Consider the following 18,793-nt stretch of genomic DNA (forward strand, 5'->3'; position numbering starts at 1 on the left):
AATAAAGAATTAAATTACCATTAAATTCATTTTCCCGCCCCCACAATGGCATTTCAAAACATTCCTGCCCTTTCCCCCCCACCTCGGAATTTGTTTATTAAGAATTTGACCTACCACCCCCCCACTCCCCGCCCAAGTCTTTGCCTTTTAACCCTTCCCATCACCCCTCCACCACAAATCCACAGCGATGTCACCCACCCCATTCCCCCCACTCCTGCACAGAGAAAGATCCTCCTCCCCCCTCCCCACAGGTATCGTGCCCTGTTTCCCCGAACAGGGATTCGAAGACGCGGCATTGTCGGCCGCCCAAATGAAGATCGGTACGGCGATCAAGGAGGCGACGGGACCCTCATTAAATCAGGTATGTAAATTAGTTTACATATTTAAATGGGGGTCCTGTCGCCGAGTGGTGGGGGCAGCCTGTCGCCATCAGGGTCGGTGACGCGCCTCCTCCGCACCGATCTTCATTGCCGCCCTGCCAACATTCCCGATGCCGGTGGGGCTTTAAAATCCAGCCCTACGTAAACTTCTTACTTGCCGCAATCTTCCGTTCCTTCTATAGTCTTCAGACTTTTAAAACCCACCTTTAGCACCAGCTAATCCTTTTAATTTGGATTTATTTTGTCTCTGTCTTACTCTTCTTGAACTTATTGGTTTTCTGCAGGTCTTATACCTATGCAAATATCCTTAATGGAAAAAAGGCCACGTCTTTGAAACTGGAGTTAAGAGGTATTATTAGGGTAGAGCTGAAAAAGCTTTGCTTACCATTTCAGCCAGGTTTCTGAGCACTTGCACAATACCATTTTAAAAATCCTCTCAAAATATTCCTGTATTTCACGACACTAAAGGCAATAAAGCTACACTGCATTTAATAGCTTAATATCTTTAAAGAAATACTTCATTTTTCTGCCAGCATGTTTCCCCTCATGAGGGCATTGACTCATTCATTGCTGCAGTATAGTTTCAAGAGTACCAGTGAGGCTCCACCACCTGATCCATGTGATAGTGTAAGCCTGGACAGAACATTTGTAGGCCATTTAACTACAGTAGCCAAACTCAGTCCTGTTCTCATCTGATGCCCACATGCCTGCTTCCAGTAAGGGTCACTGGATAATGATCATGGGCAGGAACCCTGGCTAACTTTCTACCCATAGGATCTGAGGCCAATTTTAGTACTACCACTGCTGCCCTGCCTAAGACCAGCCAACCACGTGATCTTGGAATCAAACCTGGGACCTCGCTGGTCTAAAATAAAAACAAAATGCTGGAAACATTTAGCAGATCTGGTAGCATCTGTGGAGTTAACAGCCGGGATTTTCTTGGAAGGGGGTAAGTCCTAACATCAGGACGTATGTGGGTCCTGAGCCTGGTCAGGCGGGCAGCGGGACCACAGCAGCAATCTTCCCAGCGGTGGCCTCTTCATTGGCTGCTGCCAAGCCCACCGTCCAATTAAGGATGGCGGGTTGGCTTTCCAAGCTGCTGGCCCAATCAGAGGGCTGGCAGCTCTGCAGCCTTGGCAACACCACCAAGAGAGGTAGCCACTGTTGAGGCTGCAAGGAGAACAAGAGGACACCTCGATTTTGAGGGGCCCTCGCAGAGAAGTTAACAAAAAAATTTTCTCGGCCCAGGCCAGGCAGGCAGACCCTGGCAATTGGTGGGGAAACCCCTCCAGCAGCGATGTTGGCTCAAAGGGGTAACCTTTACCACTTGGGGGCCCCTCCTTGGGCCATAGAGCCTCCGAATGCAATGGTCCTCCTACCCCGGGAAGCTGCTAGGAGGCCGCTTCCATGCAACTGATGTCCTCTCTATGCGATGGGGGGAGGGGCGTTCTACCACCAGCAAAAACCAGTAGCCTGGGATGATGGCCCTCAATTGGAGCTGCCGTTCCTGCCACTGGTAAAGTAGCCCGGCGTTAGGACTGTGTCGGGAAGACCTCCTGAAGCAGCTCCCTGGCATTTTATCGGCCCTCTCCACCTCCTAGCCCACCACCCGGGAGCCATTAAAATCTCACCCAATGTTTCAGGTTGAAGACACTTCATCAGAACCTACCTGGTCTGTAATGCTTAGCTGCTCATTGCCTCAACCAACTTAGCCATCGGGACCAGGTTTTTATCATGCCAGTGTATTAACAGTTGGCAGTGTTTGCTTGAAGCTTCCTCCAATAGGAGGTCTTGCATTGATTTGTTTACACATAGGCTACAGCATAACTGCAAGTGACACAAAACTCCTGTTTTATTTAAAACTTGAGCATCCTTACTTACCACCATTTTATTTCTTCTGACTGCTTTGTTTCAATAAGCATATACAGGGACTTTCGCCCCAGTCAGTAGAGTTCTCAGCCGTGCATTCCCTGCTGATGCGGCTGCACAAATAATGTCAGCCAAATGCCAGGATGTATGGTATAAAGATAGATTTAAATAAGACTGCATTAGTTACTTTGTTTCATTGTGCTCTTTTGAAGATAGATATCCTAGGAATTGTGGGGAGAGGAGGAAAGGGTAGAGAAGGGGAAGAGGAGAATAGAGAGTGAAGGAAAAAATAACAGGGAGAAAAGAGAGAAGGGGAGGGGAGGAAAGGGGAGATGGAAGAAGATGAAAATAGGAAGAGAAGTTGGGAGGACAGAAAGGAGGGGAGAGTGTGAGGGGAGGAGGGGAATGAGCAAGAATAGAGGTGAGAAAGGATGAGGGTGAGAATTGGAGAGTCAGACTGACGTTGGGGTGATGGGGAGAGAAGAGATAGGAGAGGTAAGGAGAGGGGGAGGATTAGGGAGGAGAGTGAGAGAGAGGAGAGCTAGTGGTTTTGGTTTTGTCCCAGAGGGTGAGGGGAGGAGTTGAGCTAATAATTTTGACTGAGTGAGGGGGTGGAGGAGGGGGGGGGGAATGGCATCAGAGGGCAGAAATTGCATGAATTGGCAGGGGGAAATACTGCTCACTACGCTGCTTGGGTGTTGAAATGTTGCTTAGTTAGAGGTCGCATGAACATGGGCAAAATGCAGCTCATTGGGGCCGAAATGCGACTCAGTTGGGGTTGAATGAGGATAGCCTTAGTCGGGGAGGATGGGAATGGGTGAAATCCTACCTAGTGAGGGAAGGAGGGTGTGGAGGCGGTTGGGCCTCAATAGAAACATCGAAACGTTACAGTGCAGAGGGAGGCCATTTGGTCCATTGTGTTTGTACTGACTGAAAAACAGATGTCCAGCCTAATCCCACTTTCTAGCTCTTGTGCTATAACCTAGAGAGGTATGGACCATCAAGTACATATCAAAGTATTTTTTAAATGCAATGAGGGTTTCTGCCTGTACACCCTATCAGACAGTGAGTTCCAAACCCCCACTACCGTCTGGGTGAAAAATTTTCTCCTCAAATCCGCTCTGATTCTTCTACCCATTACTTTAAATCTATGTCACCGGTTATTGACCTCTCTGCTACTGGAAATAGATCCTTCCTACCCACTCTATCTAGGCCCCTCATAATTTTATACACCTCAATTAAATCGCAGTGTTCCTCAGCCTCCTTTGTTCCAAAGCAAACAACCCCAGCCTGTTCAATCTTTCCTCATAGCTAAACTTCTCCATTCCTGGCAACATCCTCGTGAATCTCCTCTGTACCCTCTCCAGTGCGATCACATCCTTCCTGTAATGCGGTGACCAGAACTGTATGAAGTACTCTAGCTGCAGTCCAACTAGTGGTTGATACAGTTCGAGCATAACCTCCCTGCTATGATATTCTACGCATCAGTCAATAAAGGAAAGTATCCCCTAGGCGTCCTTTACCACCTTATCCACCTGTCATGCTATTCTCAGGGATCTAGAATCATAGAAAGTTTACAGCACAGAAAGTGGCCACTTGGCCCATCGTATCTGTGCTGGAGGGAGGGAGCGATGGACCATCACTCCAAAGTCCTACTTTTCCTTTACATTTTTCAGAATCCTACCATTTATTGTATCCCCTTACCTTGTTCGCCTTCCCCAAATGCATTACCTGACACATCTCCACACTGTTTGCCACTCTACTGCTCCACCTGACAAGTTCATTGATATCTTCCTGCAGGTTACAGTTTTCTTCCGTAATATCATCCACACAACCAAATATTGTATCATATACAAATTTCTTAATCGTGCCCCTTATATATATATCTCTAAAACATTGATATATACCATGAACAGCAAGGGACCCACTACTGAGCCCTGCGGACCTGACTGGAAACAGCCTTCTATGTTTCCATGTGCATTTTGGGATAGGGATGACAACATTACTTATTCGTGAGACAGTAAATTGGGCTCGGAATCCTGCTTAGTTGGTGGGGTGAGGTGGAGGGGGGAGAGTCATGGCTGAAATTTTGCTCAGTGCGGGAGGGGCTCGACTGAAATTCTGCTCAGTGCGGGAGGGGCCCTGCAGAAATCCAGGTCAGTGGGGGAGGGGCTCGGCTAAAATCCTGCTCAGTGGGGGAGGGGCTTCGCTGAAATCATGCTCAGCGGGAGAGGGGCTCGGCTGAAATCCTTTTAAATGGGGGAGGAGCTCAGCTGAAATCCTTCTCAGTGGGGGAGGGGCTCGGCTAAAATCCTGCTCAGCAGGGGAGGGGCTTGGCTAAAATCCTTTTCAGTGAGGGAGGGGCTCGGCTGAAATCCTCCTCAGTGGGGGAGGAGCTCAGCTGGAAACACTCAGTGGGAGAGGGGCTTGGCTGAAATTGTTCTGAGTGGGCGAGGGGCTTGGCTAAATTCAGTGGGGAAGGGGCTTGGCTGAAATCCTCCTCAGTGAGGGAAAGGCTCGGCTGAAATCCTACTGAGTGGGGGAGGGGCTCAGCTGAAATCCTTTTCGGGGGGGAGAGGCTCGACTAAAGTCTTTCTCAGTGGGGGAGGGTCTCAGCTGAAATCCTGCGCAGTGGGGGACAGGATCAGCTGAAATCCTGCTCCGTGGGGGAGGGGCTCAGCCGAAATCCTGCTCCATGGGGGTGGGGCTCGGCTGAAATCCTGCTGAATGGGGGAGGGGCTTGGATGTATTCCTGCTCTGGAAGAGGGGCTCAGCTGAAAGCCTGCTCAATGTGGGGGGAGGGGCTCGGCTGAAATCCTTCTCAGTACGTTGTGGTAGAGGTAGCTAAAATCTTAATAATTTATGCAGGTTTTACAATTGTCTTTGCTTAGTGTGTGTTTTGGATTCTGTGGCAATATTTCATTTAGCAACTGAAGCAGCCCGTGTTCATATGCAACAAGACCTGGATAATAACCAGGCTTGGGCTGATAAGTGGCAGGTAACATTCGCGCCACACAAGTGGCAGGCAATGACCCTCTCAAACAAGAGAGAATCTAATCATCTCCCCTGACATTCAATAGCATTGTGATCACTGAATCCCCCACTATCAACATCCTGGGGGTTACCATTGACCAGAAACTGAACTGGAGTAGCCATATAAATACCATGGCTACAAGAGCAGGTCAGAGGCTAGGAATCCTGCAGCAAGTAACTCACCTCTTGACACCCCAAAGCCTGTCCACCATCTACAAGGCACAAGTCAGGAGTGTGATGGAATATTCTCCACTTGCCTGGATGGGTGCAGTTCCAACAGCACTCAAGAAGCTCGACACCATCCAGGACAAAAGAGCCCGTTTGATCGGCATCCCATCCACCACCTTAAATATTCACTCCCTTCACCACCGACGGACAGTGGCAGCAGTGTGTACCATCTACAAGATCCACTTTTTAATTCATCGATTGGAAACCTACATTAAACGTTTAAAAAGGAAAACCGGAATCTTACATGCAACTTTTGAAGAACTGTCAGCGAAGATGGCCACCACAATTTTCATTGGAATATCTCACATTCCCAAGGCATTGAAGTGGAGACACATGACAAAAAAAGCTCCCATCCAGGACAATGGCTTGAACATTGAGTAAATTATCCAGTATGAACCCTCGTTAGCAAGACATTCAAAGCCATCTTGGAACATTCACCAGTGGATGGGTGGGGGGGTGGTGGGGAGCAGTGGTAAACATTGAAACAAAAGATCTGAGAGAGATTTGGGATTCTTAGACTTTGGACCTCATTAAAGTAAAACAAAACGGAGAGAACCACGTGACAGTCTTCCCAGTTTGAGTGAACTTTTCTCTTAGAAGTTTCTCTTCGACACAGCAGACAAGCTTTGAGAGCTAACCAGTGCAGTAGCCCAGTGTGTGTGTCTGTCTCTCTCCAGGTAACATTGCAGGTTTCGAAGCCTGTCTGGGACTGCTGAACGTCCAAGTCTCTCATCGCTACAGACGGAACCCTGGAGAGAAAGCCACCTACATCACTGGCTTCAAGAAAACCCTGAATCAGGTGGATCAGCTGCAAGTGCACCAGCCAGAGACTTCAGAACCACAAGTTCGTCTGGAAGACAACTGAATTACCAGACTCCATGGACTGCATAATAAGTTTATTTGTTCTAGACTCTAATTCAGCCAAACTATTCTTCCTCACTCTGTAATCTATTTGTGTGTGTGTGTTTCTCATGTGTGTGTATGTGTGTGTGTGTGTGCGCCAAAGTTGAAGTGTAGTTTATTATTTTCAATTAGATTGGGTTTTGATTTTAAGTACAATAAACTAACCTCTTTCTTGTTTAAACTCAAGAAAGCCTGTCCAATTGGTTCTTTTATGATTATAGCTCATAAAGGGTTAAACACTCAATGAATTGCTAAACACATCCACTACTTTAAAAAGAATAAACCCTGTTGCAGTCAAACAAGGAGAGGGACAATTCCTTTTGACCCCTCCTCACCTGATCGTAACAACCATGTTAATTGATTTCTTCTGAATATTGCAGGCCTGTCATATAACATTAGGTTCACGTTATGTTATGCTAACAGACCACCTACAGGTGCCCTTCCAACAGAATGTTCAGACCACTGTTTATTTTTAATATATAAAATATATTGTGCATTCTGAGGATCAAAGTTTTAAAAAAAAGCAAATCAACAGATCATAAGCAAATATATTTTGAAGCTGCCCAATTTGCAGTTGTGCATCTCAGCAAATTTCAACTGTTTTTTGAAAATGTTTCAGTTTAGTGAAGAAATGCCAGAGCAAATATGTCATTTTTTTTTACAGGCAAAGGGTTGAATTTTACAGACCCCCCCCCCCTGACATCGGGGGACATGGTGGGGTTTGCGGGGGGGGGTGCAGGCCTTGACGCCGCTAAGGCCCGGCCTGATATTGCCGGCAGCGGCGAGGCCTCATGGTGGTTCGCCCACTGCTCGGCAAGGGGAGCCAAATGTAAATATTTAAATAATTTTAAATTAACTAATAAATGACTTACCCGCTCCCAACGTCCGTTCTGTAGCAATATTGGTGCAGGTGGCCGGCACTCCCGTACCTTCGGGTCCCCGTTTGGGAACACTGATGGGGAGGAAGAGCGCATGTAAGTTTTTCAGTGTGGGGGGAGGGGGAGCGGGGTCTGAGTGACCTCTTTAGTGTAGGGGATAGTGGGAAGGGGTAAGGATTAAAGTTTATGAACTTTGGGGGGTGAAGGTCAGGTGCACAAAATAGGTATTTTGGCGGGGGAGAGGACAAGGAATTAAATCTGTGGTTGTTACGGGGGGAGAGAAGGGACAGATCAATTTATTTAATTTTGTAACATCCATTCTCCTTCAAAAATTTAAATGCAACAATCGGGCTAGAAGCCCTTTAAAAATGGCATCAGCACCTGTGTAAAGGCAGCTAACACCATTGCCGGGAACGGACCACCCGTCCCCTCCACATCATCTTGGTGGGGGGGGGGGGGGGGGTGCAGTCTGACGCAGCCATTTAAATGAGCCGTTACGTTTAATATCGCGGCGGCTTTGCAACGTGCAGTCCGCGTGGGCAGACCGCCATTGTTTACATCAGTGGCGGAAATGTAAAATGCAGCCGATAATGTCACAATGGCAAAGCACGATCAGAAAGCACCGCTAACTGATTTTTTGGTGCTATTAAAACAAACATTATATATTTTATATACATTTGAATGTCTTTACCTTCAGTGGAAAAGATTAGACTGTAGGAATGATTTTTTTTATTCTTTCACGGGACGTAGGCATTCTTAGCTAGGCAAGCATTAAATTTCCCATTCCTACTTGCCCTTGAGAAGGTGGTGGTGATCTGCCTTCTTGAACTGCTGCTGTCCATGTGGTGCAGGTATACTCACAGTGCTGTTAGAAAGGGAGTTCCAGGATTTTGACCCAGAGACAGCAAAGGAACGGGATTTAGTTCCAAGTCAGGATGGTGTGTAGCTTGGAGGGGAACAGGTGGTAGAAGTCGCGGGTTTGGAAAGTGCTGTCGAAGGACTCTTGGTGAGTTGCTGCAGTGCATCTTGTAGATGGTACACACTGCTTTTACTGTGCGTCGGTGGTGGAGGGAGTGAATGTTGAAGGTAGTAGATGAGGTGCCAATCAAGCAGGCTGCTTTGTCCTGTTTCATCCAGGCAAGTGGAGAGTATTCCATCACACTCCTGACTTGTGCATTATAGATGGTAGACAGGCTTTGGAGATACAGGAGTTGAGTTACTCGCTTCAGAAATCCCAGCCTCTGACCTGCTTTTGTAGCCATAGATTTTATATGGCTGGTCCAGTTGGGTTTATGGTCAATGGTCATATGCCATGACCAATCGTGTAATATAAACATCTTCCTTTAAGAAAAGACAATGGGGGGAGTCTTATGCTCTCCACGTGGTGGGTTTGGAGGTAGGGAGAGCATAAAATCGGGTAGAATGGTGGTGGGGTGGGTGGGGGTGCCCACTACCATCCTGCCTCCACCAAAATCTGGTCCGGGGTGGGAAGGCCTCGGAACGGCCTTCCCACTCTGCTGCCAATTGAGGCCCTTAACTGGGCAATTAATCCCCAATTAAGGGCCTCATCCCTTCGCAGCTGCAATTAGCCATGCGGTGGGCGGCCCTATAGCCGCAGGGGATTGACGGCACAAAAAACTGTGCAGACTGCTTCCCGGCTTTGAGGGGGGTAGGGCTGTCCCTCGTTAAGAGGCACTGAGTTCCTGAATGAGGGACCTAGCGTCAAGGGGGGGTGCCCGCTGAGAGCTACCCTTGCTAGTGACGGCCCCCACGCTCGCGTCCCCCGCGACCTCCACTGCACGAGACCCTTCCCACCCTGTGGCCTGGGTCCAGCACCGCTCCTGGGCTTCCAGTGGGTATTCTTCCAGCAGCATCCACATTCTCTGCGGTGGCGCTGCTCAAGAGCGAGACTTCCAGTGACAGGGTCCTTGACTCTGTGGAAGGCCCGCTGCTGTCCACTCAAGTGCTTGATTGGCACTAGCTTCAGCAGGCCTACCGGAGAAGAGGCAGTGTGGGGTTCTCGCCGTTGCTTCTTCCAGACGTTGAGACCTCCATTGCAAGCATAAAATCCCAGCCCGTGACGCACTTGCATCATCAATCTATATGAAATGTCCTTAATCTCGCAACACTATTTGCCAATATGTTTTTGTAAGGAATGCTTATGATTTTATTCGAAAACTGAGATGAAGTATTCTGAATCTACATTTTCCATGTGAAAATTAATTCACTTTTATTTTTTACATTTCAGACCTGTTTTAATGATCTGAAGAAAACAAGCAATCTGGAAGCATATGTAGAATGGTTTAACAGACTGAGCTATCTAGTAGCAACAGAGATTTGCGTGGTGAGTCAGCTCTTAGCACGTTCTAAGATTGGAGTCCTTTCTTTGTGCCTGTCATAATAATTGTCTCATTATTATGCATTTCAACTGTCAGTTCCCTTTAGTAAAAGGTACTGTTTTATCTGAAGTCCAATTTTCTCATCTGTCATTCACAGGCGGTGAAGAAGAAGCACAGGGCACGAGTAATAGAATATTTCATAGATGTAGCTCGGGAATGCTTTAATATTGGCAACTTCAATTCCTTGATGGCAATTATTTGTGAGTATTGCTCATAAACTGAGATTTAATGCGTACAGGACTGATCAATCAAGTTGGTAGATTCTCATTAAATTCTGACAGTATTATCTGTAAAATGTGTCTGTGCTACACTTTCTAAATTTTAATCAGTCAGCAGCATTGCTATCTAGACACATGCCAAACAATTAGAACACCCAGATATAGATAAGCTATTGATTGAGTTTAATGTTAAGAAAATAAAAGAGAAAAACAACAACCTATTAAATCTAGAAAGATTATGTCAGCTTATTAGATTTAAATTGTCAGTAACTTTGACACAGGGGACTTCTAACAAAGTGCTGCTATACAATTTATGTCTTTTGAACAAAGTTAATGCAATGTTATCAACAAAGCTAATCATGTACTGGGTTCTATCTCAAGGGCGTTTGAACATCAGTCAAAACAAATTATACTAACATTTTATAGATCATTGGTTGGGTCACATATGAAACAACATTTGGAAATTGTGAGCACCTTACCTTCAAGGTGACATTGATGCATTGGAAACAGTCCAAGAGATGAATGACAGGGATGATTTGAAGCCTGAGAGCTCTCTGTTATAAAGGCAGACTCAATGAATTGATAATTTTCATTCAAAAAGAAATTGTGCACTCAATTCGAGTTCCAAAACACTGAAAATAAAAGGTTATGCAGGTGAATTATTCAGTTTGAATTGTGGATGCAAAGTTGTAGAAAATAAATATAAAATGAGGAAGCTTCAAGCAAAACGTGAAATTAGAAGAAATTTCTTCCCCCAACCAAATAAAACATGAATGGATTAGATCACCAGCTGAAGCAAATAGCTATATTTTTGATAACTTTAAAAAGACTGGATAAAGACATAACTGGTTAGAAGTACAATTGATGGTTTGGTAAAGAACATAATAGTTCTTCAACTTCTGGGACTGGTGCAATTGCTATAGCAAGGAAGGTCAGGGTGAATAAGTATTTTGGGGTTCGTACGCTTTACCCGTGATTAAAGAAAAATTCCAAAACTTGTCTGCAGGACAATGAATGGATTGGATTGATATGCCATGTATTATATATGTATGATCTGGGAAAAGAAAGACTTTAATTAAGAATATGGTTTTTCTTGTTTTGTGATATCTTGTTTGAAGTGTTTCTGTAGTCCCACCCAATAATAAAGTGGGAATTTGTGTGATACTTCCTTGATTCTGTTGACCTGTTGCTATGCCAACTTAAATATTATCAAGAAAACAGGCATTTCATGACATGTTCTTCCAACCTGAAGCCAGTACATTTATATACAGTTGCCCTGTCACTGACCCCATGAGCTTCTTTATTTCCCAACAGGGACTACCTAAGCAGTTGTCTTAAGGGACAATCAAGGTTAGTAGCTAAAATCACAGATCCTAGAGTTCTTATGGGTAACACCATGGATGATCCAGTAGAATATGTGTAAACATAGCATTTCTGGTTTCATACTTCAAAACAAAAAGAGAAAGATAGACAGTCATCTTACAAACACCTAAAAACATCTGTCACTGATAAAACTTAATCTCTAATTAAGTTCAGGATAATCATATTTACAGCAATTAGAATTTGTGACCGTAAAGACACAGGCTTGAATAAAGATGTTCTTTAGTTGCATTATACTACATTGTATATTGCACGGTGTAACCATTCATGGTTATAAAAATGTCATATCTTCCATTTGCCATGAGCAATGCCACAAGAGATATGCTCATATACAAGAAAAGATAGATTTGGAGTAGGATCACCTGCACTCAGTAGGAGGCTTGGTACAACATCAATTGATATAGCTCAACAATCCCAGTAACATTTTGGAGGACAGATTACTGGACTGCTGTGACACCCTGCAAGTCCCTTTGAACACTGTAATCTACAGCAATGATAGCAGCTGTCTGCGCAGCAAGCTGATCTTGCTGGATTTAAGTCTGAGCTTCCACTGCAGCACTCAGACCTCTGGTGACTTTTTCTTGTGCTGCAATGGAAGCTGAAATATCGGTCATCAGGCGCTGATCATCATTGAGTCCGTAGGTGTGCTGATGGTGTTGGCCACCACTTCCATGCTAGAAAGGATGCTGTCCAAGCTCTGCACAATACCCTGGGTACTGAACCCCTCCAAGATTCTAGAAAGTGACAGCAGGCCTTTTGGCAGGGCTTTCAATGCACCAAGCATTTCATTGTGCATATCCATCAGCCTCCTTCTGTATGCTGCTCCATTGAATTGCTCATCTGAGTCCTCTGCAGCAGAACTCGTTCAACCTCACCCTCCGGCGAGCTGGCCCCCGTGCTGTCCTTGCTCCCTGCCCTACCTACAGGTCACTAATGGCTGCTGTCTCACCATGTGCAGATCCCATCTCTGTGCTGGCCTCTAAAATATGTGCAGTGTCATTATCTGAGTTATTGGCTGCAAGTGTGAAATTAAGTGACAGCACTTTGTCACCATAATCACTCTCTTCTTGGTGTTCTTCCAATGCCTGGCAAGGTTGCACTTCTTGGGGATCTGAAGAGACAAAGGCACACAGGGGAGTCTGGGGTAGGTGGGGGGGGGGGGTGGTGGTGGTGGGGGAGAAGTAGGGAATGCGTGCTTACACCATCTGCCGCTTGTAAATCAGAAGAGTGTAGGATGAGGTGGGATGGGGACCTGAGGGTAGACTCAGTTGGGACAAAAGCAAAAATGAAAATGGAAGGCAGAAAGTTAATGGATGAGTCTGGAAGACAGAGGAAACAAAGGTTAGAAAATAAAAAAGAGTTTGGCAGTGCTCAAGGGTATCTATTTCAATGCAAGGAGTATAGCAAATAAAGCAAATGAGCTGAGCGCACAGATAGACACGTGGCAGTACAGCATCATAGCTATTGCAGAAACATGACTTAAGGAGGAACATAAATGGCAGCTCAACATTCCTGGTTACAGGGTTTTTTGATGTTATAGGGAGGGGGATGAGAAAGGAGGGGGAGTGGCAATTTTGGTCAAGGAAACTATTACAGCTGTGAGGAGGGATGATAAGTTGGAAGATTCATCAAATGAGGCCATATGGATTGAGCTAAGGAACAAAAAAAGGGCAATCACACTGCTGGGAGTGTACTATAGACCCCAAACAGTCAGAGAGAGATAGAAGAGCAGATATGTAGGCAAATCTCTGAGAAGTGAAAGAACAATAGGGCAGTAATAGTAGGGTATTTTAATTACCCCAATATTAACTGGGATAGTTTTAGTGCGAAAGGAATTGAGGGAGCAGAATTCTTGAGATGCATTCAGGAGAACCTTTTTGCCTAGTATGTAGCAAGTCCAACTGGAGAGGGTGCAGTTTTAGACTTAGTTTTAGGAAATTAAGATGGGCAGGTGGAAGGAGTAGCAATGGGAGAGAATATTGGTGGTAGTGATCATAATTCCGTCAGTTTTAACATAATTATGGAAAAGGACAGAGATAGAACAGGAGTTAGAGTTCTCAATTGAGGCAAGGCCAATTTTACTAAACTGACGAGTGATTTAGCGAAAGTGGACTGGAAACATCAACTTGAAGGTAAATCAGTGTCAGAACAGTGGGAGAGGAGATTCAAGGGGTTCAGAGTAAACATGTTCCCACAAAGAAAAAGGGTGAGACTGCCAAATCTAGAGCCCATGGATGTCAAGGAGCCTACAGGGTAAGATAAGGCAGAAAAGGAAAGCTTATGTCCGACACCGAGAACACAATACTAGAGAAAGCCGAGAGGAGTATAGAAAGTGGAGGGATGAAATCAAAAAGGAAATTCGGAAAGCAAAGAGAGGGCATGAAAGAATATTGGCAAGCAAAATCAAGGTGAACCCAAAAACGCATTATCAATGCATTAAGAGTAAGGGACAATGCAGATATTGTAGTTTAGGAGGAGGAGTGTGATGTATTAGGTGTGATAAACATAGGGAGAGAGGAAGTATTAATGAGATTAGCATCCTTTAAAGTTGATAAATCACCAGGGCCAGATGAAATGTACCCTAGACTGTTAAAAGAAGCAAGAGAGGAAATAGCAGAAGGTCTGACCATCATTTTCCAGTCTTCGCTGGATACAGGTGTGGTGCCAGAGGATTGAAGAACTGCTAACGTTGTACCTCTGTTTAAAAAGGGAGCGAGGGATAGAGTGAATAATTACAGGCCGGCCAGTCTAATATTGGTAGTGTGCAAATTATTGGAATCTATTCTGAGAGAGACAGGATAAACTGTCACTTAGAACAGCACAAGTTAATCAAGGATAGTCAGCATGGATTTGTTAAGGGAAGATCTTGTTTGTCCAACTTGATCGAATTTTTTGAAGAAGTAACAAGGAAGATAGATGAGGGTAGTGTAGTTGATGTGGTCTCCATGGATTTTAGCAAGGCTTTTGACAAGGTCCCACCTGGCAGACTGATTAAAAAAATAAAACCCCATGGGATCCAAGGAAATGCAGCAAGGTGGATACAAAATTGGTTCAGTGGCAGGAAACAAAGGGTAATTGTTGACGGGTGTTTTAGCGACTGGAGGGCTGTTTCCAGTGGCGTTCTGCAGGGCTCAGTACTGGATTCCCTGCTTTTTGTGGTATATTTTATTTTATTATTCATTTTATTTAGAGATACAGCACTGAAACAGGCCCTTTGGCCCACCGAGTCTGTGCCGACCAACAACCACTCATTTATACTAACCCTACATTAACCCCATATTCCCTACCACATCCCCACCATTCTCCTACCACCTACCTACACTAGGGACAATTTACAATGACCAATTTACCTATCAACCTGCAAGTCTTTGGCTGTGGGAGGAAGCCGGAGCACCCGGCGGAAACCCACACGGTCACAGGGAGAACTTGCAAACTCCGCACAGGCAGTACCCAGAACTGAACCCAGGTCGCTGGAGCTGTGAGGCTGCAGTGCTAACCACTGCGCCACTGTGCCGCCCATATATATTATATATTAACGATTTGGACGTAAATGTAGGGGGCATGATCAAGAAGTTTGCAGATGACACAAAGATTGGCTGTGTGGTAGTTAGCGAGGAGGATAGCTGCAGCCTGCAGGAAGATATTGATGGTCTGATCAGATGGGCAGAAAAGTGGCAAATGGAATTCAACCTGGAGAAGTGTGAGGTGATGCATTTGGGGAGGTCAAACAAGGCAAAGGAATACACGATTAATGGGAAAATACTGAGAAATGTAGAGGAAGTGAGGGACTTGAGTGTGAATGTCCATAGATCCCTGAAGGTAGCAGGACAGGTCAATAAGGTGGTTAAGAAGGCATATGGAATCCTTTCCTTTATTAGCCGAGGTCTAGAGTATAAGAGCAGTGAGGTTATGCTGGAACTGTATAACTCATTGGTTAGGCCACAAGTTGAGTACTGTGTGCCGTTCTGGTCACCTCATTACAGCAAGGAGGTAATTGCACTAGAGAGGGTACAGAGGAGATTTACGAGGATGTTACCAGGACTGGAAAAATGCAGCTATGAGGAAAGATTGGATAGGCTGGGGTTGTTCTGCTTGGAACAGAGAAGGCTGAGGGGAGATCTGATTGAAATGTACAAATTTTTGAGGGGCCTGGATAGAGTGTAGGGTCTATTCACCTTAGCAGAGAGGTCAGTGATGAGGGGCCATAGATTTAAAGTGATTGGTAGAAAAATTAGAGGGGAGATGAGAAAAACTTTTTCACCCAGAGGGTGGTGGGGGTCTGGAACTCACTGCCTGAAAGGGTAGTTGAGGCAGAGATCCTCAACTCATTTCAAAAGGAGTCTGGATATGCACCTCAAGTGCCGTAATCTGCGAGACTATGGACCAAATGCTGGAAGGTGGGATTAGAATAGGTGGATCGTTTTCGGCCAGCACAGACACGATGGGCCAAGTGGCCTCTTTCTGTGTCTTAAACGTTCTATGATTCTATGATGCTATGATTTAAGAAGGTATGTTGGGTATGAGGACACTATGATGTTCAGTAGTTTCAGCATTTCTTCTGACCTCAACAATGGGTATCCCAATAATGGCCAGCACCTTCTCCTCTATGGAGGTTAAAACATGCAGGCATGCCTGTCCCGTCTGATTAGCTCCTGCTACCTCCGGTTGTGTGTCAATATGACCAAGGTGGGAGAAATGCTAATCAGTCCCACTACTCCACAGGTCACAGCATATCAATAAAGTTTCCCAGCCAACTAAGAATAGCTAAATTAGACACTCTATTTATTCCCCAGAATAAAGCACACCAAACCAGGTTTCTTTAAACAACCACATTAACTATTTATAAGAAAAAAAGTCTTAACTACTAATGAGATAAATCTATATATATGAAAAGCTCCTTAGTTCCTTATCCCTCATGCACACACACATATATTCAAAAAAAAGCGGTTAACCGGGAAAAAAGGATTTTCATTTACAGCTGTTCCTTAGGAATAGAAGGAATAATAAAAATAAATCAGTTCCTCACATTCTGGTAGGATATTTTCAGTACAGCGAGGTGTCCCAGAGTCGAATCGTCAGATACCACTCAAAATCTCTCTAGGCAAGGTTGATGAACAGTCTTTGATGGGTAGGTGTTCAAGGCAATTCGACTACAGTAGGCGTCCCACAGGTGTTTGAGCAGGGGTGCAGCAACCGGTCTGCTCAGGACACAGCAGCAACACAGCATTAGAAGCTTTATTCAGGTTCCAGGATTTCTCAAAACACAAGAGGCAACAGGAACCACACTGGATACAGGAATTCTTCAGAGACAAGAGGCAATAAGAATCTGCCACCTTTCAAATACAGGATTTCATTTCAAGAGATGCAAGTCTCCTTTAAATAGAGCGGTCTTCTTCTCTAGTCTCCAGGCAGGTCAGGTCTAAGTTTCAAAATGCCTGCTGTTTGTTCAACTCACTGTTTTTTTAAAAGTCCAAAGTAAAAGCAAAAAGCCTTCCTCAGTTGATCATGTGACCAGACAGAGCATCTCCCCGTCAGTCAAGTGCTGCTCTGAGAAGGTCAAAACCCCTTGCTGTTTCCTTGAAACTGCTTGCTTTTCCTATTCTTATATACACAGTCAAGATCCAAAATTTCCAGCTATTTGCAGGTGTCCAAGTCCACTGAAAATCCTTTTTACAGTTTTTAACGCACACATAATTCTAAGATTTTTCAGTACAAAAAAAACCTCTGTAACACCTTGTCCTGCAAGAGAAAGGGAAATGTGTCAACTGACAGTCTGTTCGGCTGATGCGGCTGTCATAAGAACATGAGAACTAGGAGCAGGAGTAGGCAATTCAGCCCCTCGAGCCTGCTCCGCTAGTCAATACAATCATGGCTGATCTCATCTCGGCCTCAACTACACTTTCCTGCCCATTCTCCATAACCCTTCAACCCATTACTAATTAAAAATCTGTCCATCTCCTCCTTAAATTTACTCTGTCTCGGTATCCACCGCAATCTGGGGTAGTGAATTCCACAGACTCACGACCCTTTCAGAGAAGTAATTTCTCCTCATCTCTGCTTTAAATCTGCTACCCCTTATCCTAAAACTCTCACCTCTCATTCTAGATTGCCCCACAAGAGGAAACATCCTCTCTACGTCTACTTTGTCAATCTCCTTAATCATCTAATACACCTCAGTTAGATCTCCTCTCATTCTTCTAAACTGCAGAGAGTAAAGGCCTAAACTGCTCAATCTCTCTTCATAAGACAAACCCCTCATCTCCGGAATCAGTCTAGTGAACCTCCTCTGAACTGCCTCCAATGCAACTACATCCCTCCTCAAGTAAGGGGACCAAAACTGTACGCAATACTCCAGGTGCGGTCTCACTAATGCTTTGTACAGTTGCAGCAACACTTCCCTACTTTTATATTCTATTCCTTCAGCAATAAATGCCAAAATTCCATTTGCCTTCCTTATTACCTGCTGTACCTGCAAACTAGTTTTCAGCGATTCATGCACGAGGACACCCAGATCCCTCTGCACTAAAGCATTCTGAAGTTTCTCTCCATTTAGATAATAATTTGCCTTTCTATTCTTCCGACCAAAATGGATAACCTCACACTTATCTACGTTAAACTCCATCTGCCAAATTTTGGTCCATTCACCTAACCTATCCATATCCATTTGTAAATTTCTTATTTCTTTATTGCAACTTACTATCCCACTTATTTTAGTGTCATCTGCAAATGTGGCTATAGTACCTTCTATCTCTGCATCCAAGTCAATAGTTGGGGCCCGAGGACCGAACCCTGTGGCACCCCACTAGTTACATCTTGCCAGCCAGAAAAAGACCCATTTATCCCGACTCTCTGTTTTCTGTTGGTTAGCCAATCCTCGATCCAAGCGAATAAATTGCCCCAACCCCATGTGATCTTACCATGTGTATTAACCTTTTGTGCGGCACCTTATCAAATGCTTCTGGAAGTCCAGATATACTACATCTACAGGATCCCCATTATCCACTTTGCTTGTAACAGCTTTGAAGAACTCTAGCAAATTAGTCAAACACGATTTACCCTTCATAAAACCATGCTGATTCTGATGGATTGCATTTTGACTTTCTAAGTGTCCTGTTATTACTTCCTTAATAATGGATTCTAACAATTTCCCGACGACAGATGCTAAACTAATTGGTCTATAGTTTCCTACTTTCTGCTTCCCTCCCTTTTTGAATAAGGGTGTTATATTAGCTTTTTTCCAATCCAATGGATCCACTATCTCCGTTGCCACTTCCTTTAAGACCCTAGGATGTAGGCAGGCCCTGGGGACTTGTCTGCTTTCAATCCCAATAGTTTGCTCAGTACTTTTTCCCTAGTGATGATAATTGTTCTAAGTTCCTCCCTTTCTATAACCTCTGCATTTCCTGTTACTATTGGGATGGTATTAGTGTCCTCCACTGTGAAAACTGAGGCAAAATACTGATTTAGTGTCTCCACCATTTCTGTGTTCCCCTCTATTAACTCCC

General features: G+C 44.8%; 1 protein-coding gene across 2 annotated transcripts in view; it reads left to right on the forward strand.

Moving 5' to 3' along the window:
- Positions 1–18,793, forward strand: part of rasgef1ba (RasGEF domain family, member 1Ba) — a 106,382-nt gene that overhangs the window by 56,981 nt on the left and 30,608 nt on the right. For both annotated transcript variants that reach the window (XM_068015051.1, XM_068015043.1), the window contains 2 exons: positions 9,540–9,635; positions 9,788–9,890. In XM_068015051.1, the coding sequence (XP_067871152.1) occupies positions 9,540–9,635; positions 9,788–9,890 (199 nt within the window). The remainder of the gene's footprint in view (positions 1–9,539; positions 9,636–9,787; positions 9,891–18,793) is intronic.

This window comes from Heterodontus francisci, chromosome 1 (genome assembly GCF_036365525.1).
Source record: "Heterodontus francisci isolate sHetFra1 chromosome 1, sHetFra1.hap1, whole genome shotgun sequence".
Taxonomy (NCBI): Eukaryota; Metazoa; Chordata; class Chondrichthyes; order Heterodontiformes; family Heterodontidae; genus Heterodontus; species Heterodontus francisci.